The sequence below is a fragment of the Typopeltis vanoorti genome, chromosome 9, assembly GCF_054136105.1.
Source record: "Typopeltis vanoorti isolate ZY-2024b chromosome 9, IOZ_Tvanoo_1.0, whole genome shotgun sequence".
Taxonomy (NCBI): domain Eukaryota; kingdom Metazoa; phylum Arthropoda; class Arachnida; order Uropygi; family Thelyphonidae; genus Typopeltis; species Typopeltis vanoorti.
In genome coordinates, this window is record NC_143557.1 from 135,982,363 (window position 1) to 135,999,887 (window position 17,525).

At 37.8% G+C, this 17,525-nt stretch overlaps 1 protein-coding gene across 5 annotated transcripts in view; it reads left to right on the top strand.

The window, feature by feature from the left end:
- Positions 1 to 17,525, top strand: part of LOC150103595 (CD109 antigen-like) — a 716,838-nt gene that overhangs the window by 628,352 nt on the left and 70,961 nt on the right. For all 5 annotated transcript variants that reach the window (XM_090397638.1, XM_090397642.1, XM_090397639.1 and 2 more), the window contains one exon: positions 5,019 to 5,248. In XM_090397638.1, the coding sequence (XP_090253764.1) occupies positions 5,019 to 5,248 (230 nt within the window). The remainder of the gene's footprint in view (positions 1 to 5,018; positions 5,249 to 17,525) is intronic.

Sequence of the window (17,525 nt, forward strand, 5' to 3'; positions counted from 1 at the left end):
CTGAAGATACTTCAGGCGCAGACTTTGTTTGCTTACCCTTGGATAGGGGATTAAACTAATTTTATTAGTCTAATCAAGTGGAAAAAAAACTTCCAAAAATTTCTTGGTATCTTTAATGTATAGTATAATCAAGTGGAAAAACTTCCAACAAAAAAAGCCAATGATTTAATACAGGGATACTCCTTTAGAATAAATGACCCATCTCTCACCAACATGCTCCCCTCACTTTCACATAAATGCTTGGTCTCTGCGATTTGTATATTCTATAAATATATCCATGGGAAATGTTCATCTGAAACAGCATCAATAATTCCTCCCTCTGTACTAAGCTGCTGCCCAACATCCTTTCACAGTACACCTTGAAACCCACAGAACAAGTTTCTTTTCCTCCTCCTTTATCCCTGCCACTACGGTCCTGTGGAACAGTCTTCTCCCTGACGTATTTCCCAAGGAATACAACATACAGGCTTTTAAATCAAATGTAAACAAGTTTCTCCTTTCCCAACCCACCACCCATATACGGTACTAATGTACGATAGGTTGACCAGCCAACCTCGCGTATATGGGTTCAACATAAAAAAAAAAAAAAAGGACAGCTGTATAAAACAAACTACTTGATAGAATTACTTACAATTTCACATGGATGCTTATGACAGATGTACCAACTTAGAAAAAAAAATCTTTCCGATAGTATTGCCATCTATAGTCGAGGCCGAGAACTTTTCAGACCATCCTTGTATATTTTTATCTCTATTCCATCCCTTCTGAAAAAGATTCAATGTAGTCTTAATTTAATTATTATTATTATTACGAGCAACTCCAGAGAGTTCTTAGACTCATCGAAGGCAGCCCCAAATCATGTTCATCAAACTATTCGACATTCACACAGTATCTATAATACCTTGCCTTAAACTCATTCACTGTCACAGCAACCACTACAGACTCTGGCAGCTTATTCCACTCATTCAACACTCTAAAAGAAAAGAACCCAGTTCTAACACCCTTACTAACCACACTCTTGCCCAACTTCCATGGATGCCCCTAGTCCTCCCACCACCAGCCCTGTTCTCAAAAATAGCTTCTGAATTAATCTTATAGAAACTCTTCAGTAATTTGAATGTCTCAATCATATCCCCCCCCTCTTCTGCCTATCAACCAATTTCTGCAACCCACAAATCCTCAACCTGTTCTCATAAGGTTCATTCCACAGACCTGCTATCATCTTGGTCACTCGCCTCTGGATCCTCTCAACCTCCTCCCCATCAAGAAGAAACCTAGGAGACCAAATCTCAGCATAGTAGTCGAGATGGGGTCTTATCAAGGCTTGATACAGAGGAACAATAACATGCTTGTCTCTGCTTGTCAACGTATTCTTCAGCAACCAAGTGATTTGATGAGCTGATTTGGCCACTTTCGCAATGTGTCCCCTAAACTTCAACTCCTTATCCACCAACACTCCCAAATCTCATGCCTCATCAATTTCGTGGAGTACAGTTCCACCAATGTAATAAACTGCTGCTAATCTTTACACCCCAAAATATATAATCTTACATTTGGCCACATTAAATTGACATCCATTCTGCTTAGCCCAGACCTCCAATCTATCCAAATCATCCTGCAAAATTTTAACATCATCTACATTCACTATTGACCTACCCAACTTCGCATCATCCGCAAACAAATGAACTGTTCCTCTCAGATCCTTTCCTATATCATTAATGAACAAATTAAATAGCAGTGGTCCAAGAACAGATCCTTGTGGCACACCACTAGTTACAGGCTGTCTTTTGGACTCTACACCTGAATAAACCACTCTCTGATATCTCTCCGTCAACTATCCTCCTATCCATCTTACCAATCCTATATCCATCCCCATATGCTGCATTTTACTGATTAGAATTCCATGTGGTATCCTGTCAAAGGCCTTAGCAAGATCCAGTAGAATAACTGTAAACCCATTACCCTTATCCGGTTCAGCCGTCACTGTGTTATAAATACGTGAGCAAGTTACTGAGGCATGACCTACCCTTCACAAAACCATGCTGTCCCCGATACAGTATCCCATTTTCATCTATCCAATCTTGTATTTTCCTCTTGACTATTTTCTCCAAGACCTTGATAATGATTCCTGTTCTGCTGATTGGCTGGTAATTTTCAACAGCAGCCTTGGAACCACCTTTATGCAGCTGAACTGTTTTCCCCTCCTTCCACCCCCTTGGGACTGACCCAGACTCGAGGCTCAAATTAAACTAAATGGTCAAGGGCACTGACAATTCTTTAGCTGCTTCACGTACGACACGAGCTGGTATACCATCCAATCCCACAGATGTATTGACATTGAGGTTCTATAATAGACTATTTACCTCTACTTCATTCATCACAATTCCAGTATAAGCTGTTTGTTCTTCCATTCCTGCAATGTCACCACCCGGATGATATACTTTTGCAAACTGCTCGCTCAGTAATTCCAGTATATCGACTGATTCAGTTACCTCCCTACCCTCAGCATTTTTTAAAATCATTCTGTCATGAAAATTTTTCCTTTTACTTGCAACATATTGAAAAAAACTGTTTGGGATTCTCTTTAGCCTGCATGGCCAATATTCTTTTTAATCCGCTTTTGCTTTTCTTACCACCTTTGTTACCTTTCTGGCTTGAGCTTTATACTGTTCCTGCACCTGCAGGTCACCTTTCTCCTTAAATTCCCTCCACAATTGTTTCTTTTTTTGCAGCTCATGCTTAATGGTGTTATTCATCCATTTAACCCCTCCTAGATTTATTATTCAGACTCTAGGTATACAGTCAACCATTGCCTCCTGCAAACACTTCTTAACCACCTCCCATGCACTATCAACATCCAGCCCTTGCAGTTTTTACATGCCATGGCACTGAACCAATCAAACTCCTAAGCTTGTGACACTTACCAGCCTGGTAATTCCACATGTACCCTGTCTTAATTGTAAATTCCACTCCTTTAGCCACCTCCCAAGTCACGACCTTGTGATCACTCTCACCAGCTGGTGGCAACATGGTCATGTTCGTTACAGCCACATTGTCAGATGTGATTACTAGGTCAAGCACTCTCTGCCTCCTAGTATTTTCCATTACATGCTGTCGCAGATAGTCCTTTAATAACCGCATAAAATCCAATTCCTTCCTCCCATGTGCCCTCCCCCTCCTTCCAGTCAATGTTACCATAATTGAAATCCCCCATAATAATTACCCTCCTTCCACTCATTTCTTCTATTTGCTAGTCGCTATCTCACACCAAATAGCCTCAAATGTGCTCTTTCTCTATCCTGCAGTTCAACTTCTATACTCCTTGGCTGCAACTCATCAGCTATCATCAATAACACTCCTCCTCCCTTTTTTATTCTTCCTGTCACTCCTGAACACGCTATACCTGCCACATTCAATCCCACTAGCTGTGTCATCTTCTGTCAGCTATGTTTCACTAATACCAACAACCTGTGGCCTGGAAGTGCCAACCAAGGCCAAAAACTCCTCCTTCTTGTTCCTAATACTCCTGGCATTAGTGTACATGAATTGCAGAAGCCTATTAGTCCCATCCCTACTTTGATGCCTTATACTAACTATCCATTCTGATTTGTTGTCCTTCGTACTCGCTTGGACATATTATACTCATTTGTACACTCAACTGCCTCTCTAAAGTCTGCATATCTACTTCTCCCCCTTAATAAATCTAGTTTCCCTGAGTCTGTACATCCACTTCCACTTCATTCATCAACACTTTTTCAAGCCTGCATACACCAAATCCATTCAAATGTAAACCATCCATCTTATATAAATCCTTTTGCCCATCAAACTCACTCCACACATCCACAAATTTCACACCAATCTCCATGCATAACCCGCGCATAAAGTCATTGGCAATTATGGCCGTCCTTCTAAACATTTCACTGTCATACCGTGGCAAAATACTCACCATCCTAACAATCTCGCTCTTCTCTTTTGCTACCTCTAGTAATTCCCTCACATCCTCTATCATTTCCATTTTGTCTTCTTTCAAATCATTTGTTCCTGCCACGACTATCATTTCTTTTACCCTCTGTTTTTGTGCTCTAATAGACTTACTGATGTCCTTAATGTTTGCACCTGGTTGGTACAATTTCGTCAAATTCTTAACTATCACACCTCTTAATAACGAATCTCCGTACAGCACTCGCTCCTTCATTTTGTTTACATTTACGAACATTCTCTTATTTTTCGTATTAGACTTTCGTCGTTCATTAGTTGGTACGTTCGGTACACATTTTTACATACGCTCCAGCTGCCGCTTTGCTGTATATATCACTCCACTCAACCGTACAATCTCACTACCTGCATCTATCTCACCATTTTCATTATCATTTAAATCATCCATTCGTTCTGTATTTTTACTTCAATTACACTTTCAATGTCACTCTCACACCTATCTAGTACTACCTCGCAATTTCTTATCACATCACTATTTTAATTGACAGATCTAAAAAATCATTTTATAGTTCATTATTTATAGTTCATTTTTAATGGTTTTAAGAATGTGTGGAGGGTGGTTGAGCCGTGGAATGCATTGCCTGATGGAGTGGTGGGAGCAAGAACGGTCAGTGAGTTTAAGGAGTGGTATGATAGACTTTGTGTTTCTCAGGGGGGAACTCCCCTCGATGAGTCTTGACAGACTTTATGTCTTAGGAAGGACCTCCCTCGATGAGTCTTTTGACTCCTTGGAGGCCTGAATAATAATAATAATAATAATAATAATAATATTTTCTGATGCTGTTTCAACAAAAAAAAAAAAAAACTTAAAAGTAAATCTGAGGACTATAAAGCTATTCAAAAAATTACTGTTTGTTTATCATGTTTCTTTTAATATATGTTTTAAGATACATATCATCAATGCTTTAATTTAACTGGAGTAAAAAAGCCAATGATTTAATATGATTTAATTTAATGATAAAAATAGGCAAAATAAAACAAAAATCATAATAAGTGATTTTTGATGTTACCTTTATTCTTAGGTGGTTTAAGATATTGGGCTAGAGAAAAAGTTCCACCTCCAGCAACAAACATAGAAAACAATAGACCCTACCTGATTCCTCGACTTCCCCACAAATATGATGCATCCAACATTGAAACAACAGCGTATGGTTTGCTTGTTCATGTGGCAAGGCAGGCAGTAATTCAAAGGGAAATAGTGGAGTGGCTGAATGTTCATAGACTTACAGATGGTGGTTGGGCATCAACACAGGTATGTAAGTCGTTGTTTTTAGTGTAATATTTCTTTTTATTTATTTTTTTTTATTAATGTTCATTCATATTTTAGAAAAACAAATTTCTGAACCAATATTAAAAAAAGTTAATAAATTAAAAATCCAAATTTATTCAGTATATTATTATTATTATTATTATTACTTGACACCTCCAGGCAATCCCAGACTCATCGAGGGAAGTCACTTGCACTACAGCTCTCCATCTTCAGCACTCAATCCTCTAATTACATCAAACCATATCATCTACACCAATGCCATCTACTGTCCACCACTAGTATTTTCAGACAATCACAAACATCCATGCCCACGGCAGGATTTGAACCTACAGCCTTTTGGCTGGAGGGCGGATACACTGACCACTCGGCCAACCAGGTCGGCGATATGTTGATATTAAGTATATCAACATAATCTTAAATAACTTTTATCTCTTTGAAGTCATAAGAATCATTGTGAAAAATTCCTTACTATCAAATTCATTCCTTATCAAACCATTCCCTGAACTTATTTACTGTTTCCACATGCCCAACACTCAGTCAGTGCATTCTATTTGCCTACCACTCATCAGCAAAAAATATTATTGTTATTATGGACACCTCCACGGAGTCTATAGACCCACTGTGGGAGGTCTATTAACATTCTGATTTCACAATAACTGTCAGGCAGCCCTATCCATTCATTCACCATACTTCCGGCAAAAAATCTAGTCCTCACACTCTTGCTAACTTAACTCTTTCTTAATTTCCAAGGATGACTCCTCCTAGTTCTCTCCATGTTAGTCATGTACTGAAAAATTTCATCTGTGTCAATCCTTTATCAACCTTTAAGTAACTTATACATTTCTATCATATCCCCCTTTTTCTCCTATCTGCCAATTTCTATAACCTACAAATCTTTGATCTATCTTCATAAGGAGCATCCCATAACTTTCCTTTACGTTGGTCACTGGCCTCTGGATTCTTTCCACCTCTTCTACATCATAAAGAACCCAGGTGATCAGATCTGTGCACAATAGTCATGTGGAGCCATATCAAGGCCTTATAAAGATGTATAATGACCTCCTTAACTCTGCTTGTTAGTATGTTCTTCAAACCAGATAATCCTAAAAGTTATTTTAGTCACTTTTGAAATATAGCCTCTGAACTTTAACTACGAGTTCACTAGTGCCCCCCCAAATATAGCTAGTCCCCCCAAATATTGAAATATAGTCTCTGAACTTTAACTAGGAGTTCACTAGCACCCCCAAATCCCTAGCCTCCATAATTTCTTGCAGTTCAGTTCCATCAATGCAGTACATAGGTGATAATCTTTACCCAAAATATACAACCTTATGCTTTACAACATTAAATGGATAGCCATTCTTCTTTGCTCATACTGTTAGTCTGTATAAGTCATCCTGCAAGATCTTCACATCATCCTTATTAACTATTTCTCTATCCAATTTTACATCATCAGCAAATAATTGAATATTTTCCCTCAAGTAATTTCCTATATTGTTAATGCACAAGTTAAATAGCAGTGGCTCAAGTACAGAGCCCAATGGTGCACCCTAGTCACACACCTCCTGGACTCAACTTCATAAACTGCTTTCTGATTCTGTCCATTAGCCATCTTTTTATCCACCTCACCAGCTTCATACTCAAACCTATCTTCTCCAATTTATATAACAGAGTTCCATGCAGTACCCTGTCAAAAGCATTTGCAATATTGAGTAATATCATCATGTAGCCATTCCCCTTATCCAACTCAAGGATTTCTTCTTCACATTTTGTTATGTTAATATAAAAAGTGAGTAAATTATTTAGGCATGACTTACCCTTCACCACCCCATGCTGCCCTGCATACAGTATCCAATTTCTATGCATGCATTCCCAAATCTTGCTTTTAACCAACTTTTCCAATTCCACTTCTGAGATTCTGATTGCTCAATAATTTGCTACGTCTGCCATACAGTCTCCTTTATATAGGCTTACCATACGTCCCGGTTTGACCGAGACCGTCCTGGTTTGAAGGTATGGTCCCAGCCAGTTTGTCATTTTGTCCTGGTTATTTAGTAAAAATTTACACAGAATGTACACACAGTGCAAAAAGTGAAACCTCGGAAAATGGCGATTAGGCAACACGAATACCCCACTTTGACTCTGGCCTGTACTGTGTTGCAAGTCATTGTTGAGCATGCGCCATCTTAGTTGAGTTTAGATTGCGAGTCGGTGTTTCTATTTGGCATATTGTTTGTGATTTTTTTTACTTCATTAAATTAATTTAACCTCAAAATGCCAAAAAGAAACTGTGTGTTTATGGATGAATTAAAAAAGGATTATCCGTTTTTGAAAAACGTTTGTGGTCATATTGACAAAGTGAAATGTGAACAGTGCTCTTCAGAATTTTCTGTGGCTCATGGTGGGCCGGACATTAAAAAAATCACTTGACATGTGCGAAACATAAGGCTAGTCTAGCAGCAGCTGGAACTTCCTCAAAGATATTGTCATATTTTAAAGGTGCCGATCCAAGTGACAAAGAATTTTTAATAGCTGCTAAAGAAACAACTTTTGCATTTCATGTTGCTATTCACAATCTCAGCTTTAAGTTTGCCGATTGTTCATCTAAATTGATATCCAAGCTTTTTGAAACAAAGTTTAGACTGGGTAGAACAAAATGTGAAGCTGTCATTGTTAATGTAATTGAGCCACTGTTGTTTCAGCAACTTTGAAACAGAACAAATTTTGTGACGATATCAATTGATTCTTCCAACAGGAAAGAAATTAAAACCGTGCCATGTGTTGTGCAGTATTTTGTACCAGATTGTGGAGTAAAAGTTAAACTTTTAGACTTTCAATCAGTTCCTGGTGAAACTGCAAAAATACTGACAAACCATTTAATGTCAGTTATGAAAACTTATAATATAACAAAAAAAATTATTGGATTTTGTGGAGATAACTGCAATACCAATTTTGGGGGTGTAAAACGGAGAGGAGAAAACAATATTTAGAGTTGACTGAAGAAGGAACTAGGAAGAAATATTGTGGGCATTGGTTGTGGTGTTCACATCATTCACAACTGTCTTCAAACTGCAGTTGATGTTGTACCTATTGAAACAGAAGTTTTAGTAGTCAAAATTTATAAATATTTCCACATTTATATGGTTCAAGTCACTCAACTAAAAGCGTTCTGTGAATTTGTAGATGTAGAGTATAAAAAGGTTCTTCAACATGGCAACACCCATTTTCTTTCGCTACTTCCGATTGCGATTTCGCTACTTCCAGCTATTGACAGAATACTTGAAATCTATGAGGGACTGAAATCATATTTTATTTCACAAGAACACTGTCCAGTGATGATTAAACAGTTCTTTGATAATGATTGTGGTGAAATGTATTTGTGGTTTGTGCACGGGCAACTCAAATAATTTAACAAATCTATCTTGATTATGGAAAGTACAAAAGCGAGTGCAACAGATATTGTCATTGAACTTAGAAAATTAAAAACAAATCTTGAGGAAAGACGTGATAATAAATTTATACCTCAAGAAGCAAAAATACTTTTTAGAATACTGGAAAATAATGGCAGTATTAATATTAATACAATACTACAAGAGTTTACAAAATTTTATGACCGATGTCTTTCTTACATTGAGCTTTGGGAGAACAGTTTTGGTGGAGCAGAATCTTTTACTTGGATAAACAACAATGAATTAACTTGGTCAGAAATTGAAGCTTCAGGTGAAAAAATTAATGAAACTCTTGCAAATAATGCAATAAACATGGATGAACTGTTTGATGAAGTGGTGATTGCAAAAGCTTTTTGGTCGGCAAACTATGACATTGAAAAATACAAGTTGCGGAGAAAAATGGATACAACTATTCAGTAATTTCAAAGAAAAAAACATTTCATTGCCCAATCTTGTCCAAATTATAGAATACATTTTCAGCCTGCCAGGCACATCTTCACCTGTTGAAAGGATATTCTCAATAATGAATCACATATGGTCTGAAGAAAGAGGTAGAATGGCTGAATCAACAGTAAAAGCTGTATTGCGCTGCAAACTTAATAGTGAACTAAATTGAAGTGAATTTTTCGACGTGATTTAAAATAACAAAGAATTTTTAAAGAAAGTTTATGCTGGTGATAAATATTAATAACTTTTTAATAATAAGTTATGTTCAGTTAAGAGTAATTAAAAATTATTACTACGAAATGTTGTTTTTTATTAACTACTCCGTTATTTAGCCTTTTGAATCATAAGTACTTAGCGTAGAAGGCATTACTTTCTGTTTTGAGTAAACTCTCAAAAATGTCCCGGTTTGATAAAAAAATTTTATGGTAAGTCTACCTTTATAGAATGTAACTATTTTACTCTTTTTCCATTTGGACTCTACCAGAGCTGAGAGTCAAATTAAACAATCTGGTTAAAGGTGCTCCCAGTACCCCAGCACATTCTCATAATATCATGTACACCTCTGTTTCAATATCAGAGGTGTACATGATTTGTTTGTTCGTTATTTATAATGAACAAACGAAGCTACACTCCTTTTGCACACCTCAATTATACATATTCCAGGGATGACATCTTGTTCTGATACCAATGCTATCTACTCCATGAAAAATTTCTTCTGTATTAATCTGGTACAAACCCTTCCCTCTCCTCACCAACTTATATCTTTATCATGTTACCCTCTACTTCTCCTCCTCCTATCCATCAGGTCATGCAGATGATATTCCTTCAATGCTCTCATACAACTATGTTCCAGCGACTTGAAGCTACCTTTGTCATTCTTTTATGGACCTTTTCAAAATCTCATCTCTTTGTAAACTGGGTAACCAAATATGCACACACTAGTTCAGATATTGCCTAATCAAAGGCTTACGTAGAGAAACTATTTATTTCTGCACATCAATGTTCTACTTATCATTGGCATAATCAGTTTTGTCCTTAAAGTTACTGCTTTGTTACCTCCTAGATCAAAGCAACATGCATACATTGAGAGATAAAGAGGTTAACTCAGTTATGAACAAATCCTTCCTCTGGTGTTATCACCAGATCTGGTTCTCCCAAACACTTTGTCCCTTCCATCACGTGATGTTTTAGGTAATGATCTATGAGTAGCTACCCCTTTCAGTTGTACTTCCTCAGCCTATAGCAACAACCAGCTATATAATATGTCATCTGAGAAAATTCCAAAATAGCAGAAAAGTCTTCTTATCACTACTGAATGCAATTCATGCTCACACTGTACATCAAATAAAGCACCATGGTAAGTAACATCCCCTAAAATATAAGGCTGACCTCTTGGCATTGGTCTTTTTCTTCAATTCTTGTAGACCACAACAAAAAATCACCTCCAACTATATCACTAAGAGCCTACTATATATGCTTCCTTTATTCTCTAGCCAGAAAGATATTGAAAAAATCCTATTATCCCAACCACAAAATTTGAGCAACAGAGTTAACTTCAATCCTGTATTGCTTGTTCAGGATGCCATACTCATATGGTATCTATCTAGCTTCCATACTGTATTACCTGTTCAGGCTGTCATACTTATATGGTCTAATCTTTAAAGGTACCTGCAGCATAATTATATAAAACAACAAAATTACATGATAACCAGTAATAAACCGATGAAAGTACAGATATTTTGTACTGAAAATAACAGTACATCATCAGTTTGTAGAAATAACAAGCAAATCAAAGAACAGAAAAATAAGGTGCATAAATTGGTTTACCAATTAAAAATGGTTGCTGCATGTTAGAAATTATTATTATTATCATCAGGGCTTTTTTTCTAAATATAAGTTTACCAGAACTCTACCATCTCATCTCATAACACAAGAAAATCTAAACATACCAGGCCTTTGAAACTCTCGTTCTTTTACTTTTGACAAATGGATATTATATATATCAAATGGAAATAAAACATTAAACATTGAAGCAAAGGTATAAAAAAGTTTAAAAAATACCTTAATTTTCACAATAGCTTCCAAATTGAGCTCATCACACTGGTGTTGCCATCTTTACAGTTTGTTCCTTACTCTTCGTGTCTGTTGCTAGATGGCTGCCTTTCAGGAACCAGGAATTGACATATGGTAAGTGTTGAAAAACAGGCAGAGAAGGCCCAACCAGCTTGATGAACATCAGTGTACTCACGGTTTTCATTTGTAGAGAAGCTCTTGTTGGTCTGATAATCAGATTTCATCTGGGAAAAGCCACGCTCACATTCAGCAGTAGAAATGGGGATGCTGTTGATGGTGTTTATTAACTGCAATAGTATAGCAGGCATTTCCTTCTCTGTCAGGAATTCACAAAAACCTCTAACAACCTGTCATTCTGGAATTTTTAGCCTCTTACACAAACTCTCCACTTCAGTCTCACCGAAAGTGACATTCCTTTCAGCACCGTCTAGCCAACATTCTGGATACAACACTTTTGTCCATTCTGGAATTTGCATCTCTTCTGCAGATAGAAGGTGATTTTCCATTTGTTGTTTCAAGCAGTCATAAAATTTTGTAGGATCAAGATAACGATTCACATTTGTTGATCGACTGGTTACCCTCTTCTCCAAAGTCGCTCCTTTAAAGTTCAGATTTTCAACTGCTTGTGCAGCTTTACAATAAAAAGGCCCACCATTGATTTTCCTGTCTTCAAACACTACTCCTTTTTTCATACCCAACCTCACAGCTGCTCCATCACATTTTTCATCAAAATCTCCATCAAGATTTTTCTTCAAATAATCATCATGAAACCCGAATTCATTAAGGGTATTCATCAAGCTATGGAAAATACTTTGTGCTGATACATTTTTTTTTCGTAGTGAAGTCATTTGCTCTTTTTTATTTCTACCATAATGAGAAATTTGAATATTTGCCCATGGCTTTGAAATATTCATAACTTGCTTATTCCTTTCTACTCCCAAACTTGTGACTTCCTTACATATTTTACAGCCAGTGTTTTTATTCTCCACCAACAGCCATTCATTTTTGTTGCAAAAATCAGCTTTTTGGCCTAGAGTCCAACAGTCAGGCAGATCTTCTTGTGTGTCTTTACTTGTCATAGTCGTCATTGTAGCAACCATAGCAGCCATGTGTTTTATCCCTCCAGTTTTTGTATCACTGTCCATCGGGTCTGTTTTTTCCCCATCACTACACTTACTGTTCTCGAGCTTTGATATTTTAGTTGCGAGAGCAGAAGAGAAAAATTGTGTTATTTTACTATTCATCACGTAAAACTGGTGAAACTTCCATGAAACACATTAACCTCACTCACCCACCTTGTAAAAGTGCAACTCTGCTTGCATAGAGAACGTCTGCTTGTATGCTCGTTCACATAGAAGTTCTGCTTCCAGTAACTACCGTAACTTCCGGCCGCCTATCGATTCTAATTGAAAACTTCGATCTTCGAGGTTCAGTGTCAACATCACAAGATGGCAGCACTAGATTGGATGAACCAAAGATGACCCTTGATTTACGTTGTCAACGACCATAACTGAGAATTTAAAATGGAGGCAGTACTAGTTTTGAAATACTTATAAAATATGTGTTTAGGGACCATTAAAGTCCTAAAAGTTTACCGGAACATGTTCCGGACCGTTCCGGCTGAAAAGAAGCCCTGATTATTATTATTGGAGCTTTTGTAGCTCAGTTGGTATAGACAAAGCCCTTTGGTCGGAAAGACCTGGGTTCGATTCCTGTCCATGACATGAGGAAACTTTATCTGGTCTCTTTTTGACTAAAGGTGAGTTAACCAGTCTCATACGGAGGTGGTAGTTTTTTTCTCCCAGTAACTTGGATTTTTCATCACTCAAAACAGACAAACTGGTCCCGTGAACACACAGCTACAGTCATAAATATGCTTGCAGCAAGGAAGGCAACAGGAAACCACCTTTGCTCATAATCATCTCCCTGGTTTGTAGTGTATGCTGCCCCAACAGCCACAAGGCTGAAGGGAAAAATACATACATTATTATTATTATTATTATTATTCAGGCCTCCATTGAGTCACAAGACTCATTGTTGGAGGCTCACCCTAGAAAACACAGTCTGTCATATCACTTCTTGAATCCATTGACCGTTCATGCTCTCACCACACTATCGGGAAATGCATCCCACAGTTCAACCATCCCCCATAGAAAAAACCATACCTTACCCTCATGCTTACAACTTCCTTTCGTAAGGACAAAGGGCTGTCCCTTTCCAGGGATGGCTTCTTGTTCTTGCTTCTTCAGAATATTAATATTGATAAATAATATTAAAACTATTTTTGATGCTTACATAAAATGAGAATCGCCCAAAAACCTTTGAGGGAGAGAGAGAGAGAGAGAGAGGCAATACTTCCAATTCTGGTTAAGCTGATGTAAAAGGAATTTGCAACTTTCTTTGAAAAGGTGTTCATATTTAAAACTGCTTCTATGGAGAAAACGAGCTTCATCCCACAGGTGTTTAGCATCAATGCTATGCTGTACCAGACCAGACTTTTGAGGTTTTACATATTCAGTGTAATATTGATGTTCATTTTTTTCTCCCCATAGAACAGCCTGTCTGCCAAAGTATATCAAATTACATTCGCAGGTGATCTGGTAAACACCTGCTAAAGATAGAGGTGGCAGTTTGTCATTTGTAGATAGTAACAGATCAGAAATTTTGTTGATAGAAAATATGTGGGATTAAGGTGATACTTCAAAATTCTACCAGTAGGTTCAGAGATAACCAGAAATATAAGGGATTGGAATCCTGTGGTCTGTTGAAGAATCCTTAGGTGTTGGAAAGGAGTCAGCTATCTTTGGATTCGATGAGAGTTGCAACTATTCAATTCCATTCAAGTTTTGATAGTGAGAAGTTCTTTTGTAATCTTGAAGGAGAGGAGTACATATTATGTGCTGTTGTCAAAATGTCAAAAAATTGGTGTTACTCAATAACACCAATTTTTTGAGAAGTGTAATGAGCAGACATTTTGATAAATGTATCTGCCAGTAAGGGTAAGTGAAGTCCAACAGAAACACTGCCACTGCTTACTTCAAATCCACCTTCAGGCTGGTAATACATTATGTCATTTCTTGCAGGCTACTTTCTTAAGATCTGACCACAATTTGAAGTCCAAATGATTTCAGATCAGGACTTCCAGATGGCCAATCAGGTAGTGATATGTGGTCGGGCACATTTGCCTCCAACCACTGTTTTGCAGTCCTTGTCTTGTGTGCATGTGGGCTGAGTCCTGTTGGAAGGTTGCTGTACAACCATTCTGGGCATATACCAGAATGGTTGTACAGCAACCATTCTGGTATATGCAGTTAAATGTTTTGCAGTTAAATGAATCTTCATTGATGAAAATCTTCTCATATGTGAACATGGTATCTCTGTGTCTGTTGTTCATGTACTGCCTGAGAAGTGGCTATGGTTTTATTACCCTCTTCCACATAAGTTGTGGTGTTAGGAAGTGTCCAGTAGAATGACGATAGGCTCTCACCACAGATCATTAGTTTGTACATGTGACATTGTTCTCTGCAAAACATTCATCTCTCGTGACATCACTTACTGCATTCTCACAGGATTATGGCAGACGCATGCCTTCACAACCCTCACAAGCCCCTGTGTTTTAACACATCATGGTCAACCTGTTCTTTGGCTGTCAGATATGTCTTCTGTATTATTATAATGGTTGTTAGTCTGATACACAAACATCCTACTGATCCCGAATGTTTTTAGCATGTTGAAAATAACAGGTAGCTGAATTCCAACCTTGTGAAGTGCTATTACAGCACCACGGTTCTCATAATCTCCCCACTGCATGTTAATGAAGTTAATCTGTACAGCAAGATGACTCTCTCTCTACTAATAAATATGCAAATGTTGGCTGAACACAGTACTAGTAAAAGAACCACACTCTCAAATTCTGTGGGTGGTACGGGGGGGGGGGATAGTTGTAACAGTATCTATGGCATGACTGTGTGTGTGTGTGTGTGTGTGTGTGTGTGTGTGTGTGTGTGTGTGTGTGTGTGTGTGTGTGTGTGTGTGTGTGTGTGTGTTTAGGGAAGTCATTTATTTGAGACAAATATTGAAGAACAGAAACAAATCAAGAATATAACCCAAAGAACACTCTTTTAGCACACATGCTGCTTGAATGATGCGATATCAGAATGTGTCCCGAGAGTTCGAAGAATAAATAGGGTTGGAATCAAATGGATGTGAATCTTATTAAACAAGAGATTCGTAAGAAAAGGACGATGTGGAAGGAATACCATGAGCACAAGATTGACGTCAGTTATGAACGTTATAAGCAGCTGGCTAGAATAGTCACAACTGTTGTACGGATTATGAAATGTTGTCTGATTATGAAAAGAAACTGGCTCTGCGTGCTAAAGACAACCCACAAGAATTCTATTCATATGCTACAAGTAAAAGAAAGAATGAATATGAAAGAATAACTCTTCTAAATCCAGATGGCATCAGGGTTACAGATGCAGAAGAGGTTGTTCAGTTAATGAGTGCCCATTTCGTTAAAAGCTATCAACCTGGTGAATGCAACATTGAGCTCACTGTTACCTCTTCACTAGATGAAGAAACTCAGGTGTGTGAGGCCGAGATATTAGAGCTGTTGCACAAACTGAATAAGAATTCAGCAATAGTGACTGATAGATTATCAGCATGTGTGCTAAAAGAGTGTTCAGCTGAACTGGCCATTCCTTTGACCAGGATGTTTAATATGAGTCTCAGAACAGGGAAGATTCTGCAGGAATGGAAGGAATATATGGTAATTCCATTGCACAAGGGTGGTGCAAAGACCGATTTATCCAACTATTGACCAATTAGTATCTCAGGAGTGGTGGGTTTACTAAGGGAAGGTCATGTTTTAGCAACTTGCTCACATTCTATAACAATGTTACCATTAACTAGACAAGGGGAATGGATAGACCATGATACTTTTGGATTTTGCTAAGGCTTTTGACAGAATACAGCATGGCAGACTGCTGCATAAATTGGAGAAAATGGGTTTGAGTTATACAATATTAGCATGGATAAGAGGATGGCAGACTGATAGATATCAAAAAGTGGTATACGGGGGGGAATCTGAGTCTGCAAGATTTAACAATGATAACTAGAACAGGCATAGGGTAAAACACTTGTAAAGGTTTAGGCCTATATCAAGTCTGGATGAGATGTCTGGACATGATGTAAGGGTAGTACTGCACATAACCAGTACTAAAAAAATAATAATAAATAAATAAATAAAAAATAAAAAAAATAACAAGTAGTGTACCACAAGAATCAGTGCCTGGTCCACTGTTATTCAATCTGTACATTAATGATTAATGATAGAGTGATGATAGAGTACAATAGTGGATAAGGATCTAAAATTTAGGGGTCACATCGCCAAAATTGTGAAGACAACACAAAGACTTCTGGGAATGATGAGGAGGACACTGACGTGTAGAAGTAGGGAGATTCTTGTTCCATTGTATAAGGCTTTGATTAGGCCACGCATGGACTATTGTGCCCAGATTTGGTCACCTGGTTTTCAGAAGGATGAAAAGATGTTGGAAAGGGTCCAAAGGCGACTGACTAAGGTAGTTTCTGACCTCTGGAATGTCGAGTATGAGGAAAGATTGAAAAGATGTAATTTGCAGAGACTAGTGGAGAGAAGGAAGAGGGGAGATATGATAGAGACCTACAAGTTGGTAAGGGGTTGCTATAGGATCAATGGTGGAGAAGTTCTACAGCAAATAGTGGGAGATCAGGGGAGAACCAGAGGTCATCCCTGGAAACTGTATAAAGAGGGTGTGAGTAGGGGAGTGAGAGGCAGGTTTTTTGCAGAGTTGTGAATGATTGGAATGCCTTGCCTGAGAGTGTGGTGTCTGCAAGGAGTTTGAATGTGTTTAAGACCCGGTATGATGAGATGTGTGTGAGATAAAAGGACCTCCTAGATGAGTCTTTGACTCCATGAGGTCTTGTTTAATAATAATAATAATAATAATAATAATAATGATATTGGGAAGGATTTGACAAGCGACATACAGTTATTTGCTTATGATGCAAAAATAGGTAGGGTAATCAGGAATGCTGCTGATATGCAGTCTTTGCAGAATGATTTGAATAGTCTGGAATTGTGGGCATGTTAAAATGGGTGTCAGTTCAATGTCAGTAAATGTAAAGTCATTCACTTCGGCAATGCTGAAACGAACGTTCACATGTAAAGATAAGGATGTTATTTTGCCTCTTTACAAGGCCTTGTTAAGACCTCACTTGGACTATTGTACGCAGGTCGAGTCCCC